Genomic DNA, 21,988 nt, shown 5'->3' on the forward strand with positions numbered 1-21,988 from the left:
GATTAGTGACTGCGCTGTAGCAAAGTAGCGGTTAATAAGAGACTTCAGACCCCCAGTCGCACAGGTCACTCCTCATACCCAGCATAGGAAGAAGACATTTTGTGGATCATACTCCACTGGCTCAGAAGAGGAGACACTACGTCACTGCGCGCACATGTTCTAAAGAGTAGTGTTTCAGCACTGAGCATGCGTGTGGCAGAGAGACTAGTGTCTTTTGCTCGAGCATGGCTCAACAGGCACGCCTTGCTTCCTGACTTGCTTTACGCAGGCAGGCTAATTCTTTCCTATATTGTCTAATTCTTTCAGTAGAGACGGTGGGGGATTTATATGTAGGCTGCTTCATATCAACCTTCTGAGGCAGCCGCAGACAGTAAGGCTGCTGTAGGGGTGTTTTTGTTCGATTTTCCAGTAATTCCTCTGGTTACACCCTTGTCAGTAAAATCGGAGCTGCAGAATAATGAACAAGCGCTCACCATGACGCGCACGCCATGACGTTTGCCTTTTTCTGCCGTCCCACTTGGACGGCCTAGCCAAATAGGACGGCTCGAAAAGCCAAGCAAAAACGTCATCGACACCTCTGTTCCAATGGCTGGCCACCGTTTAGCATAAACGGTGACGCCAGCTAATGGAACAGAGGGGCGGGGTTAAAGCCCCTTACAGAAAATACCCTGTTAACACTAAATCTCGCCAGCGAGACTGCGCATGCGCGCAGCCTACGCCAGGCGAGACCTAAAAAGGGATCTAAAAAGAACAGATAAGAAATTACAAAAAAACAATAGCACCGACGCCTCATAGGAAACATTTTGGGAACAGAGAAAACGCTACAAAAAGAAGCTATGGGAGAACAAAAGAGCAAGTTTGGACTCTTTCTTGGTAAAGTTAATATACAACGCGAGACAACATAACTCGAATACATTTTGGCTAACAATAAATCAGCTGAACCGGCCTAAGAACATCCTATCATCAAATGTTCAGGAACAAGAATGGGCCGACTATATATAGCTCTGAAATGTAAGACACTGCACCACACTCATGAACAGGCACTGACCAACCAGGTCCTTCCAAGCCTTTCACAAAAACAAAAACAAGGCGCTATCGACCAATTCATCTACCTTAATGCTACGATTGAGTCTTAAAGGTTGCCGGCTCAAACAATTCTCCTTATACAGCAAAGGCTATAAAAAACTTAATAAGCAAAAGAGATGGTGCTTAGTGTCTATGCCCCCGTCCCCCGTCTTGGACATTGGCTGAACGCATTATGACTTTGTGGGCGGATGTTCCGGATGGAGTGACAGCTGTGGGTGGTGACTGGAATGATGTGATGGATGTGGCTCGGGATAGATGGCGACGTAGGGGGGGGGGGAACGCCAGCTGCTGGCACAACAACTAAATTATCCTCCTTGGTGTCGGGTCTGGGCTGAGTGGACTCCTGGCGATGGCAGCATGCGGAGGAGCAGGGTTATACATATTTCTCTGCTGTGCATGAATCGTTCTCACAGTAGGACTATGTCTTTGTACTGGCTGCAGTGGCTGGGAGAGTGACTGATGCGGAGATCCTTCCCAGGGGTATGTCGGACCAGTCCCCGGTTGCGCTCATGCTACGGTTCGGCCCTGCGAGGCCACCTTTTCGTTGGCGTCTATCCCCCTGGCATCTGCAAGATGACCAGTATAGGGATCATTTGGGACAAGCCATTGAACAATATCTGGATCTTAATGTGGGCTTGGTGGCGACAGCTGCACCGCTGTGGGAAGCGATGAAGTCTACTATTCGGGGAGTCGACATATCTTATTGCTCGGCGGCACAGCGGTTTGAGAAGGAGTCCTTGGTGCACTCGGAGGCCCACATGTTGGAACTGGAACGCGCAGGTAGGGAGGATGGGGGGCCCTGGCGCGTCGACAGTTGCTAGTGGCGAGACAAACTCACACGGATTTATTGCTGGATTTGCATGGCTGGCGTCCCGTAGTAGGATCTATCAATGGGGCGATAAGTCCAGTAAATTGCTCCATCGTCTGTGTCAGAGGGCTGCAAGTTCCCTGGTTCTCCCTGGGCTTTTGGGGCCGGAAAGGAGGGCATTGGGTGATCCCGCAATTATATTGGAGAGCTTCGCGCATTACTATGCTGATTCGTATGCCCCACGGGAGTCCCCGTCAGAGGACATGGTCTGCCGATTTATTTTGGATCTTCCGCTTCGGTCTCTCTCCGATGAGGCCCGGGCAGAATTGGATCTCCCACTCACCGTGAAGGAACTGGGTACGGCATTAGGGGAACTTAACTCTGGGAAGGCCCCAGGGCCCAGCGGATTACCCTGCGAGTTCTTTAAGAGATATTTTTCAAAACTGGGACCCCCATCTCCTTCAGGGGGTGGAGGAGACGCGGGAGCCTTCCGCGGGACTGGAGACACGCCAAGGTGGTCGTGTTCCAAAAGCCGGGCCGTCCCCCGGACCAACACTCTTCATACCGCCCCATTTCGCTGCTAAATATTAAGGTCCTAAGATTTTGGCCAAGGCCTTGGCTACTCTCCTTCGCTCCCATATTGCCTCGCTGGTCATTCCGGACCAAGCGGGCTTCATGCCTCAACAGGCGACAAGGCACAATATTCGGCGGGTGCATATTGCCATAGACACAATTCAGAGACTGGATGTGCCAGCGGCTATTCTGTTGGCAGATCTGGATAGGGCTTTTGATTCCCTTAGTTGGACGTATCTCTTTGCGCTTTTGGATACTTTGAATTTGGGCCCACGCTTCTTGGCCTATTTAAAACTTCTTTACTCACATATTACGGCGTCGGTCCGGGTTGCGGGGGCTGCCTCCTTCACTTTTCCTAATGGGCGGGGCACCCGTCAGGGATGCCTGCTGTCGCCATTTCTGTTCGCCCTTGCGATGGAGCCCTTGGCGGCTTGGGTGCGGATTGACACACAAGTGGCGGGCTTCGAATGGGCAAAGGGACTATCGGACCGTATCGAGCTCTACGCGGACGATGTTCTTTTCTTTTTGACCGACATCAATAGGGCAGGCCCCAGATTGCTGCGTATTATGGAAATATTCGGGGAGACTTCCGGTCTATTCATGAACACAAGTAAGTCTGTGCTGTGGACATTGGGGCGTCAAGTGGAATTGGGTACCTGGGCCTCTGAGGTGCAGGTTACTGTGGTCGGTATGAAATATCTGGGGGGTTTTCTATCAGATTCATCAGGGGAGTCCTGGGACCATAATGTTGCATTGGTGTGGGCGCGGATGCGTGATGATTTGAGAACTTGGTCTCATATGCCCCTTTCTCTTCCAGGTTGGTAGGCCATTTTTAAAATTGTCTTGTTGCCGCGTTTGCTTTACCAGCTACAGAATTATGCATTCCCTGTTGGGCCTTCTTGGTTCCGCCAGGTTAATTCGGTTATGGGACAGTTTCTTTGGGCAGGAAGATCACCCAGGGTAGCGCTACGGACGTGTTTTCAGTCCACATACTGTGGTGGGCTGGCCACCTCGGACGTCCAGTCCTACTATGTGGCCTCGTAACTCCTGATACTGAACGAATGGTGGTATGGGGATCGCTCTGATCCTGCATATACAGTGGAGCAGTGCCAGATGGGTTCCTATTCCTTACACACAGTTTTATACTCTGCTTCTATCCGCAAGACTCTGTCGTCCGCCACAAGGGTAGTTATCCAGGTGTGGAGGCAGGCCCTTTGTAGGATGGGGTGGTGGGGCAGGCTGACGAGGGAGACTCCCCTCTGGTCCAATGGTAGATTGCCACAACTTGCGGGTTTCAGGAGTTTCCGAGCAAGGGATAACATTGGGATATCTACCTTAGGGGACGTTATGCGTGGCGCTGTTTTAAAATCTTTCCAGGATCTCCAGCATGAGTATCAGATCCCGAAAACACAATTTTTCAAATACTTGCAGTTGAGACATGCCATTCTTCCCAGCGTTGCGGAGTTGGAGTCTCTTCCCAAGTTCAGTCCTGTTGAAGCTAAATTGTTTATGTGTTTGCTCATTGGCTTGAAGATGCTTCTAGATGGCAGACCTTGCTATCAGAATTCTGGGATCGTATGCCTGCTAGATCCCGCCCACTTGACATATGGGGTCCCCTAGTAACATATCTCCATTCCCACCCACACCTGAGCCGTGCTGCCTCTCCCGCGCTCCCCGCCGGCACTTCGACCGCGGCAGTCGCCGGCGTTGGTCTGTAACTGCTTTCCTCTGTGTCCCAGTCTCACCCCTTCTGCCGTGCCTGCTTCTTCCCCTACAGTGTTATTTCCACCTCCTTTAGCTATGCGTTGCTTATGGTGCCAAAGCGGAGATGTACGGAACAATGCTTTATTTTTTCTGTTTATCTTTTTATTATGTTCATGATATTGTGCACAAACTTGCTGTGTATGCTGCTCTGATCTGATGCAAAAGTGTATTTGTCAATAAAGGTTTTGAAAATTAAAAAAAAAAAAATAATAATATTTATGGGTGACTTACAAGACCATAAAATCTCAAAGATATATCAAACCCTGGTGACAAATTTCCCCCTACATTAGATAAACTTAGGGAGAGGTGGGAGGATGACCTTGGTCCCATGAATGAGGAGGACTGGACGGAAGCGCTGGCGTCCCCTCGAGAAGCCGCGCTAGCCATGCGCCTTCGGTTGATTCAATTTAATTATCTTCACTGTGTATAATATACTCACATCAGGCTGTGGAGGGCGGGCTTGATAGAGACCCCGGTGTGTCCACGGTGCGGCTCTGCGGATGGTACCCTGTTTCGCACAATTTGGCAGTGCGCGGTGCTCGAAAGGTTCTAGCGAGGGGTTTTGGCCTGCCTTGTGGAGGTCTTGGGGTGGGAGCTCCCTTAATTCCCAAAATTGGTGCTGTTACATATAATGGAGGGGGTGGGGGGAAATATTTATAAGCGCAATCTGATGCTACTGGGCTTTACGCTGGCTAAACGGGACATTGCTTGTAAGTGGAAGGCTGGGGCTCCACCTTTGCTCTCGGTTTGAAAATATGGTTTGGATTTCAATATGGGTTCGGAGGTTCCTATTTTTCAAGCACGAGGGTGCCCGTTGAAGCATTTTAAGATCTGGAAGAGGTGGGCGACATATCGGGGTTTGGACCTAGAGCCCCCTGTCGTGGGGGATGTGGCAATTGAGGGTTAAGTTGGGCAGGAGCTGTGGTTCCGTACCTATAGGGTCCTGCGGATAATGTTCTTTATGTGCGGGCGAGTTTGTGTTATTATTTGTGTGATGCAAAGACAGTGCGGGGGGGGGGGGGGCTTGTTTCTTTATTATTTCAGCTTTTGCATAATGTATATGCTAAAAGTCAACGCAATACTTCTTGTGTGACATGTGGCAGTATGTCTCTGGGTTACAGAGCTCTGCATTGTATTTGGCAATTGACATAAAAACTGTTGTAAAGAATACATTTTAAAAAAGGGATGGTGCTCCTGGCCCCAACGGTGTCCCCCAGGCAGTTTTTAAACACAACCCAGTTTTTTGGTGCTCCCAGCTAGAGACTCTTTTTGCCGAAGTTGAACTGTTAAACCAAATCCCAGACAGCTGGCAAGGCTCAATTCTGACACCAATTCATAAAGGGAGTGACAGATCAAATCCATCGAATTATAGACTGATTGCATTGCTAAACGTCGAAGCTAAATACCTAGCCTCCTTGATCCTGGAAGACTTGGTTGACTGGTTCAAAGATCTAAATCTGATCCCCAAAAACCAGACGGGCTTTAAAAAAGGGATAGGTACAATCTCCAACATTCTATCTATCATGGAACAGACCAGAAAGAATTTTTTAAAGTTTATTGCTATTTTACACGTATACATGGGTTAGAGTAAAACTCAGAGGTAAATCAAGAGTCTCAAGAAAATGGAACACAAATAAGGGTCTGAAGCAGGGTTGGGTGCTGGCTCCCCATTTATTTAACTCTTTTTTAGCTGATCTTTTGGATAAACTTAGCACAATCAACTCTCATTACCCGCATCTGGGATTCTTATCCCTTTCTCACCTCACCTACGCCAACGACATAGTCCTACTCAGTTTGACCAAGACTGGTCTCAGGAGGCTAATAACGAGTCTCGTAGAATTCCTAACAGTAAACGAGCTAGAAATTTATATAGCAAAAACAATAACAATGCTAATTAGTAACCAGCCAGCCCGTCCGTATAACATCTGTCTCGAAGGCAAAGCCTTAAAGAAAGTGTCAAGCTACAAATACTTGGAATTCTAACTTGGCAATAAATTAAACCAGTGAGAACAGAAAAACTACATAGCTCAACTGGCAAGTGCATTAATCTTTGCCTATAAGACACTGGCAGTGAAATTGGAAGGGTCCTCACTCAAACAACTGATCACTTTAATAACGGTGAAAACACTGCCAACTTTAACCTATGTCAGCGTTGCCCTCCAAGGAAAAGATGCGTCCCCCACTCAATTGCGATTGGAATTTGGTTTAATGAAAAAGACAGTTGGCAGGTTATACCCGTCAATTAAAGTGTGGTACCGTATAAAGCAAAATTCGGTGGACTGTACACTAAACGAGGCTTTGTGGTTAGAGCTAAAGTAAAGTCCTAACGTATCACATATGCGCTATTTGCATAATACACTTTATTCTACTTGTACTTTAGAACAAAAATGTATCTTATGTAACATTTAAGTCCACAATTAATAAAGTTGCAAAATTTCATTCGCTCCTGCGTGACAAAAGTATTTTGAGCCCGAGGTCCCATGCCTGGACAGTTCTCAACAATTACAAGGTTCTCAAACCAGCAGCTTACTTAGATTTGGCATTTCCGGTCCACCTAAAAAACACAACTTATGGCTTTGCGTTTTGGAAAAAATCCTTCACTGGCAGACGCCCCTAAGTGGAAAAATATTGAAGTAAAAATGTGTCGCCTAAGGGGAAGTCCAAAAGAAGATCTTTTCCACCTAATATGCATCTGCAAGAAACTTCATCCAGCAGGAGTCACTTTAATAAGAAAAGACAGCGGAATATGATCATGCCGGGCGGCTATTATCAAAGGGCTTGATCCATCTGACCCTCAGATGAACTGTAAACTGGTTACGTTCCTGCGTATACATGAATAGGCTACGAAGTCAATACAGCAGCAAGAGGTTTCCAACTACAGAAAGTCTTATGCCAGCAACAATTGATCTTTTGAACAACCATCCTGAGGAAGATAACGCAATCAGGGAGCAAGTGGACCGGATCATCTTGGACGTAGAGACCACTATTCTCAATCATAACTACTTGTTGCCGGTACTGAAGTGATTAACTCTTGTCGTCTGTTAATTGCTGAATCACTCCTGCAAACCATGTAGAACAAGCATTTGCAATGCAATAGGTCTCGCATTCACGCACGTTTGAGCTATTGGCATTGTAAATGACAATACCTTTTATTTATGTTTTGGTTTTTAAAACAGAAACAAAAGGCATTGGCATTTACAATACTAATAGCTTAAACTCTCGCCCCGCAAGCCCCACAGCAATATATAATGACACGGACACTCTTAACTACCACTTTCTGCAATGTACCCCTGCACGGACCAGCTGCTATGGTCCATTGCTGCATTTTGTTCTGGACACATGCTCACTGCAGAGGAGAAACAGACCTGATCTACACTGCAGTGTAAGGGCCAGCCACACACACACAACGGCATGGTTATACAAAGATACAGTTCCATAGAACAGACACACAGTGACGCTCAGGCTCCAGTAGTGATGTGCTGCCTTTGCCCTATATTTACAAGCTACTTCAGGTCAGGCATTCATGTGCTGGAACCTCCATTCTTGCAGTTTCCAGTTTCCATTAATGTGAGCATCAAAAGCGTGGGGCATGGCCAGCGGCATGGCCGGGTAACAGCACCGTTGGGCAGCTCCATCAGCCCCAAACTAATTCTGGTCCTAATCCTGCCTTTGTGATCCCCTTAATTGACCAAGAAGGAGGCCCGATGTCCCCAGTGTATAGCAGCTGCAGCGGAAGGGCGAAAAAGAAGACTAATACCCTTGTGAGTAGTGTCTGTGGGTGACGAAGCCGGGAGCGATTCCAGCGACCCAAGATGGTGGTGCGGACATGGAGCCTGGCGGCTGTGTCGGAGAAAAGGAGAGCTTCGAGGCACGGACATCATCGGCCCTTCAAGTGTCCTGACATCGGCGGGCGAGGAGGCGTTGCCAGGGGCGCTCTCTGAGAAAGGTGTCTGTGCGGTGCACCCGATGACAACAACCCCTTTGTCGGGTGCAGCAGGGGGAGGCCTGCGCAGCAGCGAGACCAGCTGCAATAAAGAAGCTGAGGCTGCCTACGGAGTTCTGCGGACCTCAGAGGGTGAACCGTCTTCGACGACAGTGGCCTCGGTGAATCGCCATTGGTGGGCGGGGTGGCCGGGTACAGCATAAATACATAGAGAGCACTGGGTGGCAAAATGGGTAATAAGAGCGACGCGGCCATCTGCCTGGATGGCGGCCACTGAAATTGTGGGCGTGGACCCAAACTAGCCGGCACCTTAAGCCCATAGAGACCGATAGTGAGTAGGGGGGCCCCAAATTCCATAGTACACAGCGGCTGGAGACAAGCCCCCAGGAAACTGCGATATATATCGCCACACAGGCGACCAGCAAAGAGATCTACGGCCTGATTACTCACGGCGGTGACTGTCTCCGGGACTGTTGAGGCTGGTTGGCGGGGGTCCGCGGGCTGTCCCTGACAAAGAGGGCCTCAGCCAGTGACCACAGCGGCAGAGAGAACAAGCATCGATCTCTTGTCTTTATGGGGCCATGTGTTTCTAATTAGAAACACATGGCCCCATAAAGATAAGAACGTGTTTTGCGACAGCAGCAAAGCAGGCGACCCAGTCTGGATCGGAGGCCAAAGGGCGTCAACCAAAAACCCTCATTTCCAATGGCAGGCCACCGTTTAGCATATAAGGTGATGCCAGCCAATGGAAATGAGGGACGGGGCTTCAAGCCCCCTTCTGAAACTCCTCATTCACAATATATCTCGCCGAGCGAGCGGCGCATGCGCTGCAACGCTTGGCGAGACCTAAAAAAGAAGAGTACAGGCATTATTTCATTGAACCTTAGAACGTATTTATGGTTAACAGTTGATTTTAAATCTGCGATATATTTATTGGTGTGATATCTGACAGTTGAACGATTTTAAAATTTGCTTTATTCGTTTTATCATAGCTGCTACAAACAGTAAGGGAAATTGTTATGGTTTTAATTAAACAAACAAAAAAAAAATCATTTCAGTGCATAAGCTAGCTATAGGTCATGTGCACAGAGAGGGTGAGTTTGGGGGGCACCTCCACCCAAAAAATATAAATTAAGTTATATAAAATATAAAAATACTTACCATGTTTGGTAAAAGTGTGAATAGCAAAGGCTGCTTTGAAAAGAAATGTATTGTAAAGTCCTACAATCCTCTCTATTTAAAATAAGCCAGCATATCCTCCTTTGTAAACATTTTTTCTTTTTAAATGCCTGGTTATGCCTCATCTTACATCCTTGAAAAAGCTCCAGGACTGAATGCCACTAAGGGGCAAAACACTGGTTGGCTTTAGACTCCTGGACACTATACTCTTGAAATAATGGCTGGACAAAACAAAACAGAATACAATAATTTGACCATACTTTACATTGTGCCTGCTCATGTTATCTAATTGTAAGATATGATGTTGTAATCTAATTATGTAAAGTAATGTGTTCTAGCATTCCAAACCATATTTCTACTATATAACAAGACATAGGTAGGGGGTTATACCATAACAAGAATGAATAAGCATACTGACTGACAAATACATTCCTTATGAATTAGTTATTTCAGCAGTACTATAGGGCATGGAGGTCTCTTTCTAACTTTAACAATGCACAATATAATACTGCTATTCAGACTGATGCCCCAGACTGAACCAGACCTGACTGTAGTGGCCATATTTTAAGAAGCTGAAAAAGTATTTGACTCAGTAGCATGGAGGTACATGTTTATAGCACTAGAATGCCTAGGGGTAAGCAAGGAACTATGGAGTGGATCAGGTTGCAGCATGATGAACCAACTGCTAGCATTAGGGTGAATAACCAACAGGCAAAGTCGTTCCTTATCGCCAGTGGCACAAGGCAGGGGTTTCCTCCATCACCCCTGCTGTTCACTATAGTTATGAAGCCCCTGGCTTGTGTCCTCAGGGAATGTCATGCAAACAGGAAAATACGTATGGAAGGCTATAAAACCTTTGTTTCGCTATATGAGGATGACATTTTGCTTTATGTAAAACATCCTATCAAAAATATCACACAACTCATCAGGGAGATTTTGAAATGTAGTTGTGTGGCTGGCATTCAAATAAATTGGAACAAATCAGAAATATCTCTTAACACCTTGCACAAGGGGCGGGAAAAGTGTATTTCAGTGCTATACAGAGAAGCCAACAAGGGAAGTGGGCCTGCTTCATCTTCCCCTCTGAGAACCTGGGAAAGAAACATAAAATGTGTAATCAGTGAGAAGCAGTGCCTATTCTGCTGTGCATAAATTAGATGTGTATCATGGATTAGTGGACACCATTGGGTGCACTTTAAATATTTACATCAGGTGTAGCATACACCAACACTAGTACACAAGCTGTGGTTCAGAGAAGATGACAAATGCGCAGATATGGGAGGCTGGGAGCAGATTTTGTCCATCAAGCTTGACATTGCCCGAGCATCATGTTTTAGTCAAAACATTTCTAACTGCTTAGCACGATAATAGGTGTTATATTGGTGACGCCGCCACTTGTTGCCTTATTGGGGTGGGCAAAGAAAGTACCAGCCAACAGAAGAAAATATGCCTCCCTGGCATTGTTACAGGCCAAAAGAATAATATCTGTGTATTGTGGGTACGTGAAATACACCAACCACCAAGCAATGATTAGCAGACTTGAAATTCTTTAACAAAAATATGGACACATTTGTTTTGCTTATGCTACCCACTTCCTTGGGTTGTTATCTTCTGTCTGATGCTCAGAGTGAAGCAGCTAAAATGATTGTATAATGTTGACAGGGGGGCGGGTCGAATGTGAGAAATCACTTCACATTGACAAAAACATGTTTGGTTTGTATAGGGGCACTCTGATGGGATTTTTAGTTTGTCTAAATTCACCGTTGGTATTGATGTTGCCCTGATGTGTGTCTCAGTGCAGTGTTTACAAGTGCATACTATTTTATATCTCTGCTTGGAGGGGTACATGCACAAAGTGGCTAATCTCGTTTTTTTCTTGTTTGCCACCAACAGTGGAAAAATTGAATGAAGCTTTTCAAAAAATTAAGAACAGACAGGGACAAAGGTCGGCTAGCAGTGGGTAGCTGGAGATTGAAACCCATATGATACTATGATGCACAGAAAGCCTCTACAAGAACTGAATGGGTTTCCTGGAACAAGTGTTGGGGGAAAAAAACAAAAACCTGTCCTTGGCTCCAACATGAGAACATTAATTCTTGCTATGTTAAACCAACAGGAAAAACTTTAAAAAACAGTGAACTGACATAAAATATTGCTGTTACGGAGGGAACTAACTGACCTGGGGTGTCAACCTTCACCTCTGCTCGTTGCCGTCACAAAGGAACCTCTCATCATAACATTAGACCAAACCCAAATATTCATGGGGCAGAAACAGCAAGTGGAATGCTGATCCTTAACTGCACTAGTATAATTTCCCATCCTTCAATAATTCGATTACATTTCAAAGGGTCTGTCAGCGAATCAGAACATGATTCTTTCCAAATAGTGAATGAGTGCCCCGATGACTGATCCCACTTAATTCTCTTTCAGTGTTCCATACTAATAATAAACTTGTGATACTGTGTCTAATTTAACTTTTGCATTTGTGATATAGAATCATTCAGGGGGTGATTACTTTCTTATATTTTACTGATGTGGAAAACATCTAAATGGCTGAATAACTGAAGGATCACAAAGAAAAAGTTATTCGAATCATATTTCCTTGTTGTTACATAACAGTATGGTGTAGGGGCATCCTTTGCTGACCTACCTTTCAGGACACAAAACCTGTACTCGTGAAGAAAAGAGATGTTATGTATAGTGTAATGGTGGAAGATGCAGGAACTGTAAAGAACATCCTCCATGCTACTTGGCCTAATGCGGTCTTTCCCGACTTCATTCAATAACTTCTTAACTATATCCTCTTCAGCACCACATTGCCATTCAAGAAATCGGTTTCCTAAAAAAACCTGTGCAGCAGGGGAAATGAGGAGAACCACAGTTCTCCTAGAATCCTGAACATCAAGGGGTAATGCGGGGCCCCCTTCCTGCTCTTTTCTGGGCACACCGGTAAACAAATCTTTTTAGAAGATGTTACATGATAGGTTTGTCATAGATACTGTGACTAGGGGTTGGCCGTCTACTGACTCCCAGGTGCAAGCGTGCTCGATAACATTCACAGTTGCCCTTTTCTCCTCTTCTCCATGACCTTTACCTTATTCCCTTTCCGGTGTCTTCCTGACCTCACTTGCTTCTTGCTCCCCATCCTCCCCAATACCCGTTCTGTGCCCCTCATGCCTATCCTATCTGTAGTCACATACATAAGACCACCAAGTCACAACGTACTAGCAGTCTGTCTGGTTTGCGATCACTTTATTCACAAGGCTCCTCTTCCTCTTTAGCTTTCAACTGCGTGTCTTTTATGTGTATTTCACTCTCCCTCAAGAGAGTTGAGGCAATCTTTTGTTGGTTTAAGTGTTGTACAAAGAAGCAACAAAGAAACCCAAGCGGGCTACTGAAAATGGAAAAGGTTCTACTCAGTTCTCAGACTGCTCATGGCCACTCTCACACATGTTCACCTCACCAAATAGCAACACCTGTATTACTGAACTAATTTCCTATACACTTTTGTTATTTGGCTATGAGCTTTATAAAATACAAACACAACACTTACTTTGATTTATTATATTCAAATTCTATGTGTAGACAGTCCTCAATGCCAACTTCCATTTTGATAGAGTTGTTAACATCTGGATATGTGGCAAGCTGGTGAACAATAAGATCATATTCTTTTACCAAATCTGTAAGTCGTCTTACAATTGTTACTTTAAGAAAATACCTACAAATGGATAAAGAAGCTTGTTAAAATTAGCAAATCATGTTTTACTTTAGCAAACTGCAAATGTGTAGAGATTCTTTTGATATGCTATAAGTATCATTAATTCCGTTCAGTTCAATTACATTATTTCGACATAAAGTCATGAAAGTTCGCTTACAATATGTCAATGGTATTGGGAAAGTACAATAAAATGCAAACCAATCACAGGCCAGGTTAAAGCATAAAAACGTGCAACAATGATATGACGAGTTCTACCATTGCTAAGTTCTCTATTATCAATCAAAAAAAACATAAAATGTATACATCGACCTAATAAACCAAATAAAAGTGGATAGCAGCAATGCTAGGTTAATAGCCTTGTATAAAGTGCACAATCATACAACAAAATTATTTTAAATTAAATATAATCAATTGTTGTCCACATCTATTCCTTTTTACCAATGTCACTCAGTAGTGTACTGTATAAGAACAGACATAATAAGTACAATATAAAAGCAGCAAGACCATGGTAAAGTGTGTCAGAATATTAAGCACAAACAGCAATAAAACCATGATAAGAACAAAATACCAGGGTACAGAATATTTCATATTCAGCCTCAAAGAAAGCCTTCTATAAAAAAAAAAATGTAAAAAGGTATAGCTTGACAAATTTGGTTAAACTTCACTTATAATTCGCCCTCTGGACCATACCTCTATTACCCCACATTTGGCCCCACAAATTTGCAACCGCACAAGCAAATAGTGGCTTGGCATCAGACTTCAAGATCCTCAGTGTAATTCGATTATTGCCAGTTCCCATTAACTTGCAAATTAGGGTAAGCCAATTTTTCCTCGGCATCACGTATAATGGACAGGCAAACATTACATGCTAATAAAATCATCCAGGGGCAAAGTACCAAACTGAAGGTAGCCTTCCAGGGAACAAACTAATTTATGAGCCATTAAATCTGGAGTGAGCTTCCCCTGACCCCTGCTAATCATTTCCTCCTGAATCACTTTTATTGACTGTGTCCCTGCATTTTACATCCTCCAGAGCTAATGCATACGTCAATAGTTCAGGGGTCATCTTAATCCTAAACCAAAATAGCAGAGGGAGCAATCTTACTTTGGAAGCAAGGGAGTGTCTGCCCATGTCTAGAATGAGCAGCAGAAGGGGAGGGCTCTGGGGTGGAATCTCTAGGCTTCTTAAAAAATTTAAATCTAGACCACTAAGCTCCTCTATATGTTCCAAGCCCCATAATTTGTCACCATACATCACAGAGTTCATCACTTTAGCATAACCTGCAATGCTGGCCCAATCGGTTTGGTATGAGAATATCCGTGTTCTCTCCCTAAAACTCCAGACAGCTGTTTGTGCTTCAGGACCATCTTATTAATGTGGGGTTTCCGTGACAAATTTTTTGCTAGCTTTAAGCCTAAGTAGTCAAAAGCCCTAACCCTCTCGCTGGAGCCCTCCAGGTGTTTTAGATATCAACAAAGTATAGTCGGCAAAAAGAAGAGTGACTACTCACAACCCCCAGCGTAGGAGCATCTGTGGTTTTGCGCTAAGAAACTGTACCACATTGGTGGCTGCGGGGGAGTGCATGCAGGACGGGATCACTTAGGTACACTCATGGAGGACTTGCTATCTGCACTCTACCTGGGTAGCAGTTGAAGAGCGCAGGTGGGAACAGGGCTGCGGAGGGAGGCCACAGCAGGGCCCTCTCTCTCGGGCTGACTACTAGCAGGGGTTTGCCCGTTTGCCTGGCGCGGGGACGTTTTAGGCCTTAGGGCCAGATGGATGGTGGCTGCTGAGGACTTACTGCGGGCACACTGACTGGGGGGGTGGGGGTAGAGGGGGCGGAGGGTGGGGGTTGTAGGGTAGACATGCAGTGGAACGGATTTCTCCTGATGTGTATTATGAGGGGGGATTCCTCGTCTGCTGGTCATATGTGTAATGTTGGTCTGTAAGACCCTGGGTGTGAAAACTTAATAAAATCTTTTACCCAAAAAAAAAAAGAAACTGTACCACATTGGTGATGAATAATGAAAAAAAACGTTGGGGCCAAGACGCAACCTTGTTGGGCACCCTTGTTAACAGTGATTTGGTAAGTGAGTTGGCCTTGAGAGCCCCAGCGTACCCGGGCAGAGTTTTCTTCGAGCAAACGGATAAGCAAAACTACAATTTCCTCTGGCAAACCTAGATCTTTAAGAATATGCCACAAGTTATGCCTGGGCACAAGATCGAATGCTGCATTGAGATCTATAAATGCAGCATACAAGCTGCCTTTCCCAATAAGCACAGTTTTCCAGCAGAGAAAGCAAAACACTTGATCTACGGTCCCGGTTTTCTCTCTGAATCCTTCTTTGTATGAGGATAGAATTTCATTATCATTGGCCCGTACCTAGATTTTGTCCAAGAGCACCCTGCTAAAAACCTTCTGTATTGCGTCAATAAGGCTAATTGGCCTGTAGTTACAGGAAGATGACCTGTGCCTTTTTTAAATATTGGTACAACTTTTTCTGCTTTCCAGGAATCAAGAATAGGGGCACCTTAGACTATAGCATTAAATAGTATGTATATATTATTATTATTATTATTATTGAATTTAATAGGCGCACAGCTACCCTAATAGGGTTTCCCGGTGCAAATAAGTCTAAATTTAGACTAGGTAACTTAGGCCATTTGCTGAATGAAGAGCCATGTCTTAATGTCTTGGCGAAATTTTAGATAAGAGGGTTCCAACTTCACATGGTTAGGAAGGGAATTCCACAGTTTCGATCCGAGGTACGAGAAAGAGCGTCCGCCCAGTCTTGTCAGTTTAAATCTGGGAAGTGTTAGGTTCCCCTGGGTGGAGGAGCGCAGAGCGCGATGTGGTATGTAAGGGCAAAGGAGTTCACGTAGATACACTGGAGCTGCACCTTGTTTTATTTTAAAAATATGGCAAAGAGCTTTGAATTTGATGCGGTTGTTAATGCAGAGCCAGTGAAGATCCTGCAAAAAAGGAGTAACCGAGGCTCTTCTTGCAATGTGGCAAAGAAGGCGCGCTGCAGAATTTTGAACTATTTGCAGCCTCCTCACAGGTTCCTTATTGCAGCCTAAATAGATGATATTCCCGTAGTCCAATCGGGACATTATAAGGGATTGGACTACGGTTCTTTGTGTAGAGAAAGGGAGTATCCAAATTATTTTCCGCAGCCATCGTAGTATGGAAAAACAAGTTCCTACCATACTTACTGCTTGTTGCCTCATAGAGAGTTGGCTGTCGATGATGAAGCCTAAATTACGGGCTTGGGTAACCGGCTGAGGAAATGAACCCATTTCTTGAGGCCAATGAGAGTGATTCCAAAGATGTTCATCTTTCCCCAAGATGATGACCTCCGTTTTGTCCCCGTTTAATTTCAGGCAGTTGGTATTCATCCATTTCGAGACTTGGAGCAGACCGTTCCTTAGAGAAGATATCGTATTGTCTTTAGAGGAGGATAGCGAAAAGATGATTTGAGTATCATCTGCATAGGAGTAAAGGGTGAGTCCTGCGTCCTCAACGATGGTAGCAAGGGGACGCACATAGATATTAAAAAGTAGTGGACTCAAGGTAGAACCCTGAGGAACTCCATATGCAGATGCTCGAGAGGTGGAAGAAACCCTAGAAGAAAAGACCTGGAATGAACGGTCGCTCAGGAAAGAGAACAGCCAAAGCAGAGCTGAACCTTCAACACCTGCTAACTGAAGAGAATTCAGCAAGATAGGGTGAGACACGGTGTCAAATGCTGCGCTCAGATCTAATAAAATGAGCACCATGATCTCACCCTGATCTAAGCATTTACGTAGTTTTTCAGATACTCCCAGAAGGGTAGTTTTTAGTAGAGTGGTGCGTTCTGAAACCCGATTGAGAGGGGTGCAGATATCCCGATTTTTCAATATGGGTGGTTAAGTGAAAGTTGACATGCTTTTCCAGGATTTTAGAAAATACTGGTAGGAGTGAAATAGGGCGGAAGTTCGCCAAAACCGAAGGATCGGCATTGGGTTTTTTCAGTAACGGATTCACCATTGCGTGTTTCCAATCCATAGGAACATGTGATTCACGTATTGAAGTATTTAGGAGATCTCTAGAGAGTCTCAGTATATATATTGCGACCAGCTGGAGGTATCCCAAAGAAAAAAATGTTCCCCCCCATCTTCTGGATGTCCTGAAAAGCTTACACAAGGCCAACTTCGCTCGGGTCAGATGCGGAAAATATGGCGAACTTTCTGAACCCTTCCCTGTCTCTCGAGGAGTTCGACAGGGATGTGTGTTAGCGCCCACGCTGTTCTGCCTCTACATCAATGAGCTTGTAAACCATCTTTTAGCCCTCAAAGACACTGATGTTCCTAGGCTGTCCACGGGTAAGGTACCGGCCTTAATGTTTGCCGACGACACCTTGCTGTTGTCACGCACCCCCATGGGCATTCAGCGCATATTAGATGGCTTTGTAGACTTTTGCAGTGATAGGGGTCTTGAGATCAACCTGGCCAAAACCAAATTTATGATTCTTAATCCTCCTAAACGTACCCGCCCCAACCCAGTCTTGAATGGCACTCCCCTAGAACGGGTGAAAACTTTTACCTATCTGGGGATTACTCTCCAGGAAGACTTGGGCTGGGGTGGCCAGGCTCTTTATTCCACTCTTAAGCTGACACAAACTTTAGGAGGCATGGCCCGATTGTTCAATGGATCGGTTTTCAAACCAATTCTACCAGTGGTAGAAATCCTTAAAACCCAGGCAAGACCTGCTTCAACTTATGGAGCAGAATTATGGGGTCACTCAAATATAGATAGTCTAGTGAGGGTTGAAAATTCTTTTATAAGAAAATTATTAAGTCTACCCTCTAGTTCTCCTTTGGTCCCCATTAGATTTGACCTAGGTCTGCTTCCTATTGAAGAGGTGGTGGCAGCTCGGCCTGTCCACTATTGGAAGAGACTATGGTCTAATCCGGATCTCGGGACCTATAGAGATGAATTTATAGAGATTTGGCCCATAATCAAACATATGAATATTCCTTGGTTGACTCATGTCAGGGACACCTGTTCCAAGATTGGACGACAGGAACTTTGGGATACCCCAGGAAGTTCCTGTTTAGCTGTTTCCAAAACCAATCTGGCTGATGAACTTAGACATTTCCATCTAACACGTCTACACATGAACTCTAAAATAGGTAGGCTGACTGAGCAGTTTCTCCTGGTCAAACCAAATTATGGGAGGGAACCATTCTTGGATTTGATTTTTCCCAATGTGGCTAGGAAATTATATGTACAATTTAGAATGGGTACTTTACCACTCAGGTCTTTTACCTCTAGTTGGGGCACCACCAAGACTACTTCATGTCCTGCATGTGGCTACAAGTTGGAAGATGAAAACCATGTGTTCTTCTTCTGCCCAACGTACCATATCCATAGGAAGCGTTGGGTGAAATCAATATGCAGGAATCTTGGTTTTAGAGACTGTGTTACCGCCCTGCGAGTTTTAAAATATGACACCCATCCCCCCATTGTCTTCGCAGTTTCACGTTTTTTAAATGCTGTATGGTTGCAGCGTAGGAAATTTTCCACCAATTGTTAATCATTTGATTATTTTAAACCCAATTTGATCATTTTATACTGTTTTGGTGGTCTAAATGTGTTCTGCTTTTTGACATGATTATTGATGAAATGTATTGCTGCTTTTATGGCCCTAGTGGCCGAAATAAAGTTTTCAAATGGAAAAAAATCACCTGGTATCCCATCGGGGCCAAGCTCTTTGGACGCAACTATCTTGCTAATTGCAGACAAAATGTCTTTCATGGAAAAAAGAAACCCATCAATTTTAGGGAACCTTATGGGTTGTACAGTCAATGACTTGGGCACTTAATGGTCAGTGTACAAGTCAGAAAAATTTGTATACCAAGTGGCAGAGGGAATGTTATTTTCTGATTCGGCATGGCCTGTCTCAGCGACCAGAATTTTTTTTACTGTCCCTAAATTTGGCACGCGTCCTTAAAGAGATTGCCATCTAGCTTCATTTCAATCCCTCTTTGCTTTCCACAGTTCTAGCTTGTAGGCCTTCCTGGCATTTCTTATCCCCTCTATGTCTCTGGCTTTAACTGTTTAACTGCTTGCACTAATAGCAATCTGGAATGCCTGCAAGCCTTGTTGGACCATGTTTGTGTCCTTATTTATTTGAAGGTTTTGTATAGCGCGAACAAGACTCTTGCGGGTATCAGAGGCTTTACATGTCATATGTTGGAAACAAGTATAAGCATAGAAAAATACAATTGTAGGCGATTCAGAAATAGGGTGCTGCATAATACAAACTAATAATTAAATACGGTGCTCACTAATATCTACTAATGATTAACATACAGTAGTAGGTAAGTAGTTCACGTGAATTTCGCCATGAGAATCGCTTTCACTTCTTTTTTGAAGGAAGCCGTGGAAGGGTTCAGTCTTGTGTCTGTAGGCAAGGCATTCCAGATCCTGGGAGCCGTTCCGGAGAAGAAACGGTTGTATGTTTTTTTCTTGGCAAAACATTGTGGTTTCAGCAGAAGATTCTTGGAACTTCTGGAGGCTCTATTACCAGCCGAGAGTACAAATTTCTGAGATAGATAGCTCGGGCAATTGTAGTGTAGTGCCTTGTGCATCATACATGTGATTTTCAGCTGAATTCTAGCTTCAAACGGTAGCCAATTGAGGGCTCTAAGGTCTGGGGAGATGTGAGAGTTTCTCTTTGAGCCTGTGATGAGTCTCGCAGCTGAGTTGATCGCGGCTCTTAGTGGGGCTGTCGTCGCCCTGGGAGGCAGACTAGGGTTACGGCCCCATATTCCACTCTTGGGATTACTAGAGCTTGAACTGCTTGTTTGAAGTCATTATCTGGTAGGAAGGGTTCCAGTTTTCGCAGGGTGTTCATGTGGAAATTTTGAGTGCAGTTAGGTGCTTCATCCATTCCAGGATGGTGGATGATTTGTTTGGGGGGACGTTTAGGAGGAACTCCGTTTTTAGGGCGTTTAGTTTCAAATGGTTTTCAGCCAAACATGTTTGTGTTTTTTGTAGCGTTGTGTTGAGAGACTTGATGTCCTCAAGTGAATGGATCTTGATGTAGAGTTGGGTGTCGTCTGCATACGTATGGAAATGGATCCCAGAGAGACTGAGAAGTTCGGTGAGTGGTTCCATGAACAGGTTGAAAAGCGTGGGAGAGAGGGAAGAGCCTTGCGGTACGCCTAACGTGACTGGCACGGGGTTGGACAAGGATTGATTGAGCGTGAATCTTTGAGATCTATTTTGGAGGAAAGAGGTAAACCAGGTGAGCACAGATACAGATATTCCCATTCTGTGTTTCAGAAGTTCTAGCAAGTTGCTGGTTTAACGGTGTCAAATGCGGATGACAGATCAAGTAAGATTAATAAACAGGCTGCGTTTTGGTCCAGGATTTTTAGAGCGTCGTCAATTATGTGCGTCATTGCTGATTCAGTACTGTGACCAGCATGGAAGCCTGATTGGTATTGGTTAAGCAGGTTGAATTAATCGATGTGGTTGCTAAGCTGGGTGTGAACACATTTCTCCAACAGCTTGGCTAGAGTGGGGATGTTGGATATCAGGCGATGGTTATTTAAGTCCGCTGGGTCGGCCATTGGTTTCTCTAGGATAGGGGACACCAGTCCTGTGTTCAAGATTTCTGGGATGGCTCCTTGAAGGAGGGAGGTATTTATAATTTTGGTCCAGAGAGGTAGTAACAGTGGAATGAAGTATTTTAAGTAGTTAGCTGGGAGTGGGTCTGTGAAGTGGCTGGAGGGGAATGCAAAAAGAACTCTTGATGGACAGAATGCAGAACAATGTCATACATTCACCCCAGTACAGAGATCTGGGCCTAAATACATTGTTTGTTTGCTCACCATGCCATTCCAGTTTGGACCCAGCCATATGCAAATCAGTCTTGACCCTGTGCCCAATAGGAACAGTCCAGCCCGAACTGCCAGACCAGGTCCTCCCTGGACTGGAAACAAGCATCCTAGGACCGGTTTCAGGGTTTCACCCCTCTTCAGCCAGGTTAGCTTGATTCCAGTGGCATGGAGAACACGGGACTCACGTCTGAGCATACCCGTCCCACTCAGGGTGACAAATGCAAAAAGAACTATTGATGGATTGGAGTGGTTCAGGGCGGTTAACGTCTTTAGTATCGTATCTTCACTGTACGTGTTGAAGTATGACTAGGTTGCCTTGTTTTTAAGGTTGAATTTTGTGGAGCATTTACCTGGGACACCTGTCAAGGGCAGTGTGGTATTCTTTTGAATGTCCGTAAGGGACAAAAGGTCATTGTGCAAGTCTGTCTTTATGGATTCTGATTTTGTAGTGAAAAAGGAGGCAAATTCCTCACAATTGGGTAGAGTGTCAGGGATAGTATTGGAGTGGTTGGTTGCACTCTTGGTTTGGGCTTTGATCAGATTGAATTGTTTTTTTGGGACGGTTCTTGGCTTGGTCTAGTTGATTCCTGAAGAAGTCTGTTTTAGATCTTCTGAAGGAGGAGTTTCTGGTGGTTCATAGTAGCTGAGATGGTCAGCTGAGGGTGCAGATCTCCAACGTCGTTCAATTACTCTAAGTGCGCATCTGTCTTCATTTAGCCTACCATCATACCAGGGTTTAGAGACTTTTAAGGTGGTTCTTTTCTATTGTAGAGGGGCAATTGTGTCTAGTAGGCTGTTCATGGAGTGGAAGTAGTGGTTGGTCAGACCTTGAACATCGACTAGGTCTTCCGGGGGACGTAGGAAGTTCGGATTAGAGGATGCTAGTACGTTGGCGCCGACATTTTTCAGATTTCTCTTACAGATCTTTGTTCTCAAAGGTTGTGTCGAAGGACTTTTCACTGATACCATGACTTAGGATGTGATGGTCAGACCAATCACAGGGGAGGATCGAGTTGAGCTGAG

General features: G+C 44.9%; 1 protein-coding gene across 1 annotated transcript in view; it reads right to left on the reverse strand.

Moving 5' to 3' along the window:
* Window positions 1-21,988, reverse strand: part of VPS26A (VPS26 retromer complex component A) — a 363,728-nt gene that overhangs the window by 157,011 nt on the left and 184,729 nt on the right. Inside the window, exon 5 of the mRNA XM_085603584.1 lies at window positions 12,907-13,071. Within this exon, the coding sequence (XP_085459710.1) occupies window positions 12,907-13,071 (165 nt within the window). The remainder of the gene's footprint in view (window positions 1-12,906; window positions 13,072-21,988) is intronic.

This window comes from Triturus cristatus, chromosome 1_2 (assembly GCF_964204655.1).
Source record: "Triturus cristatus chromosome 1_2, aTriCri1.1, whole genome shotgun sequence".
Lineage (NCBI taxonomy): Eukaryota > Metazoa > Chordata > Amphibia > Caudata > Salamandridae > Triturus > Triturus cristatus.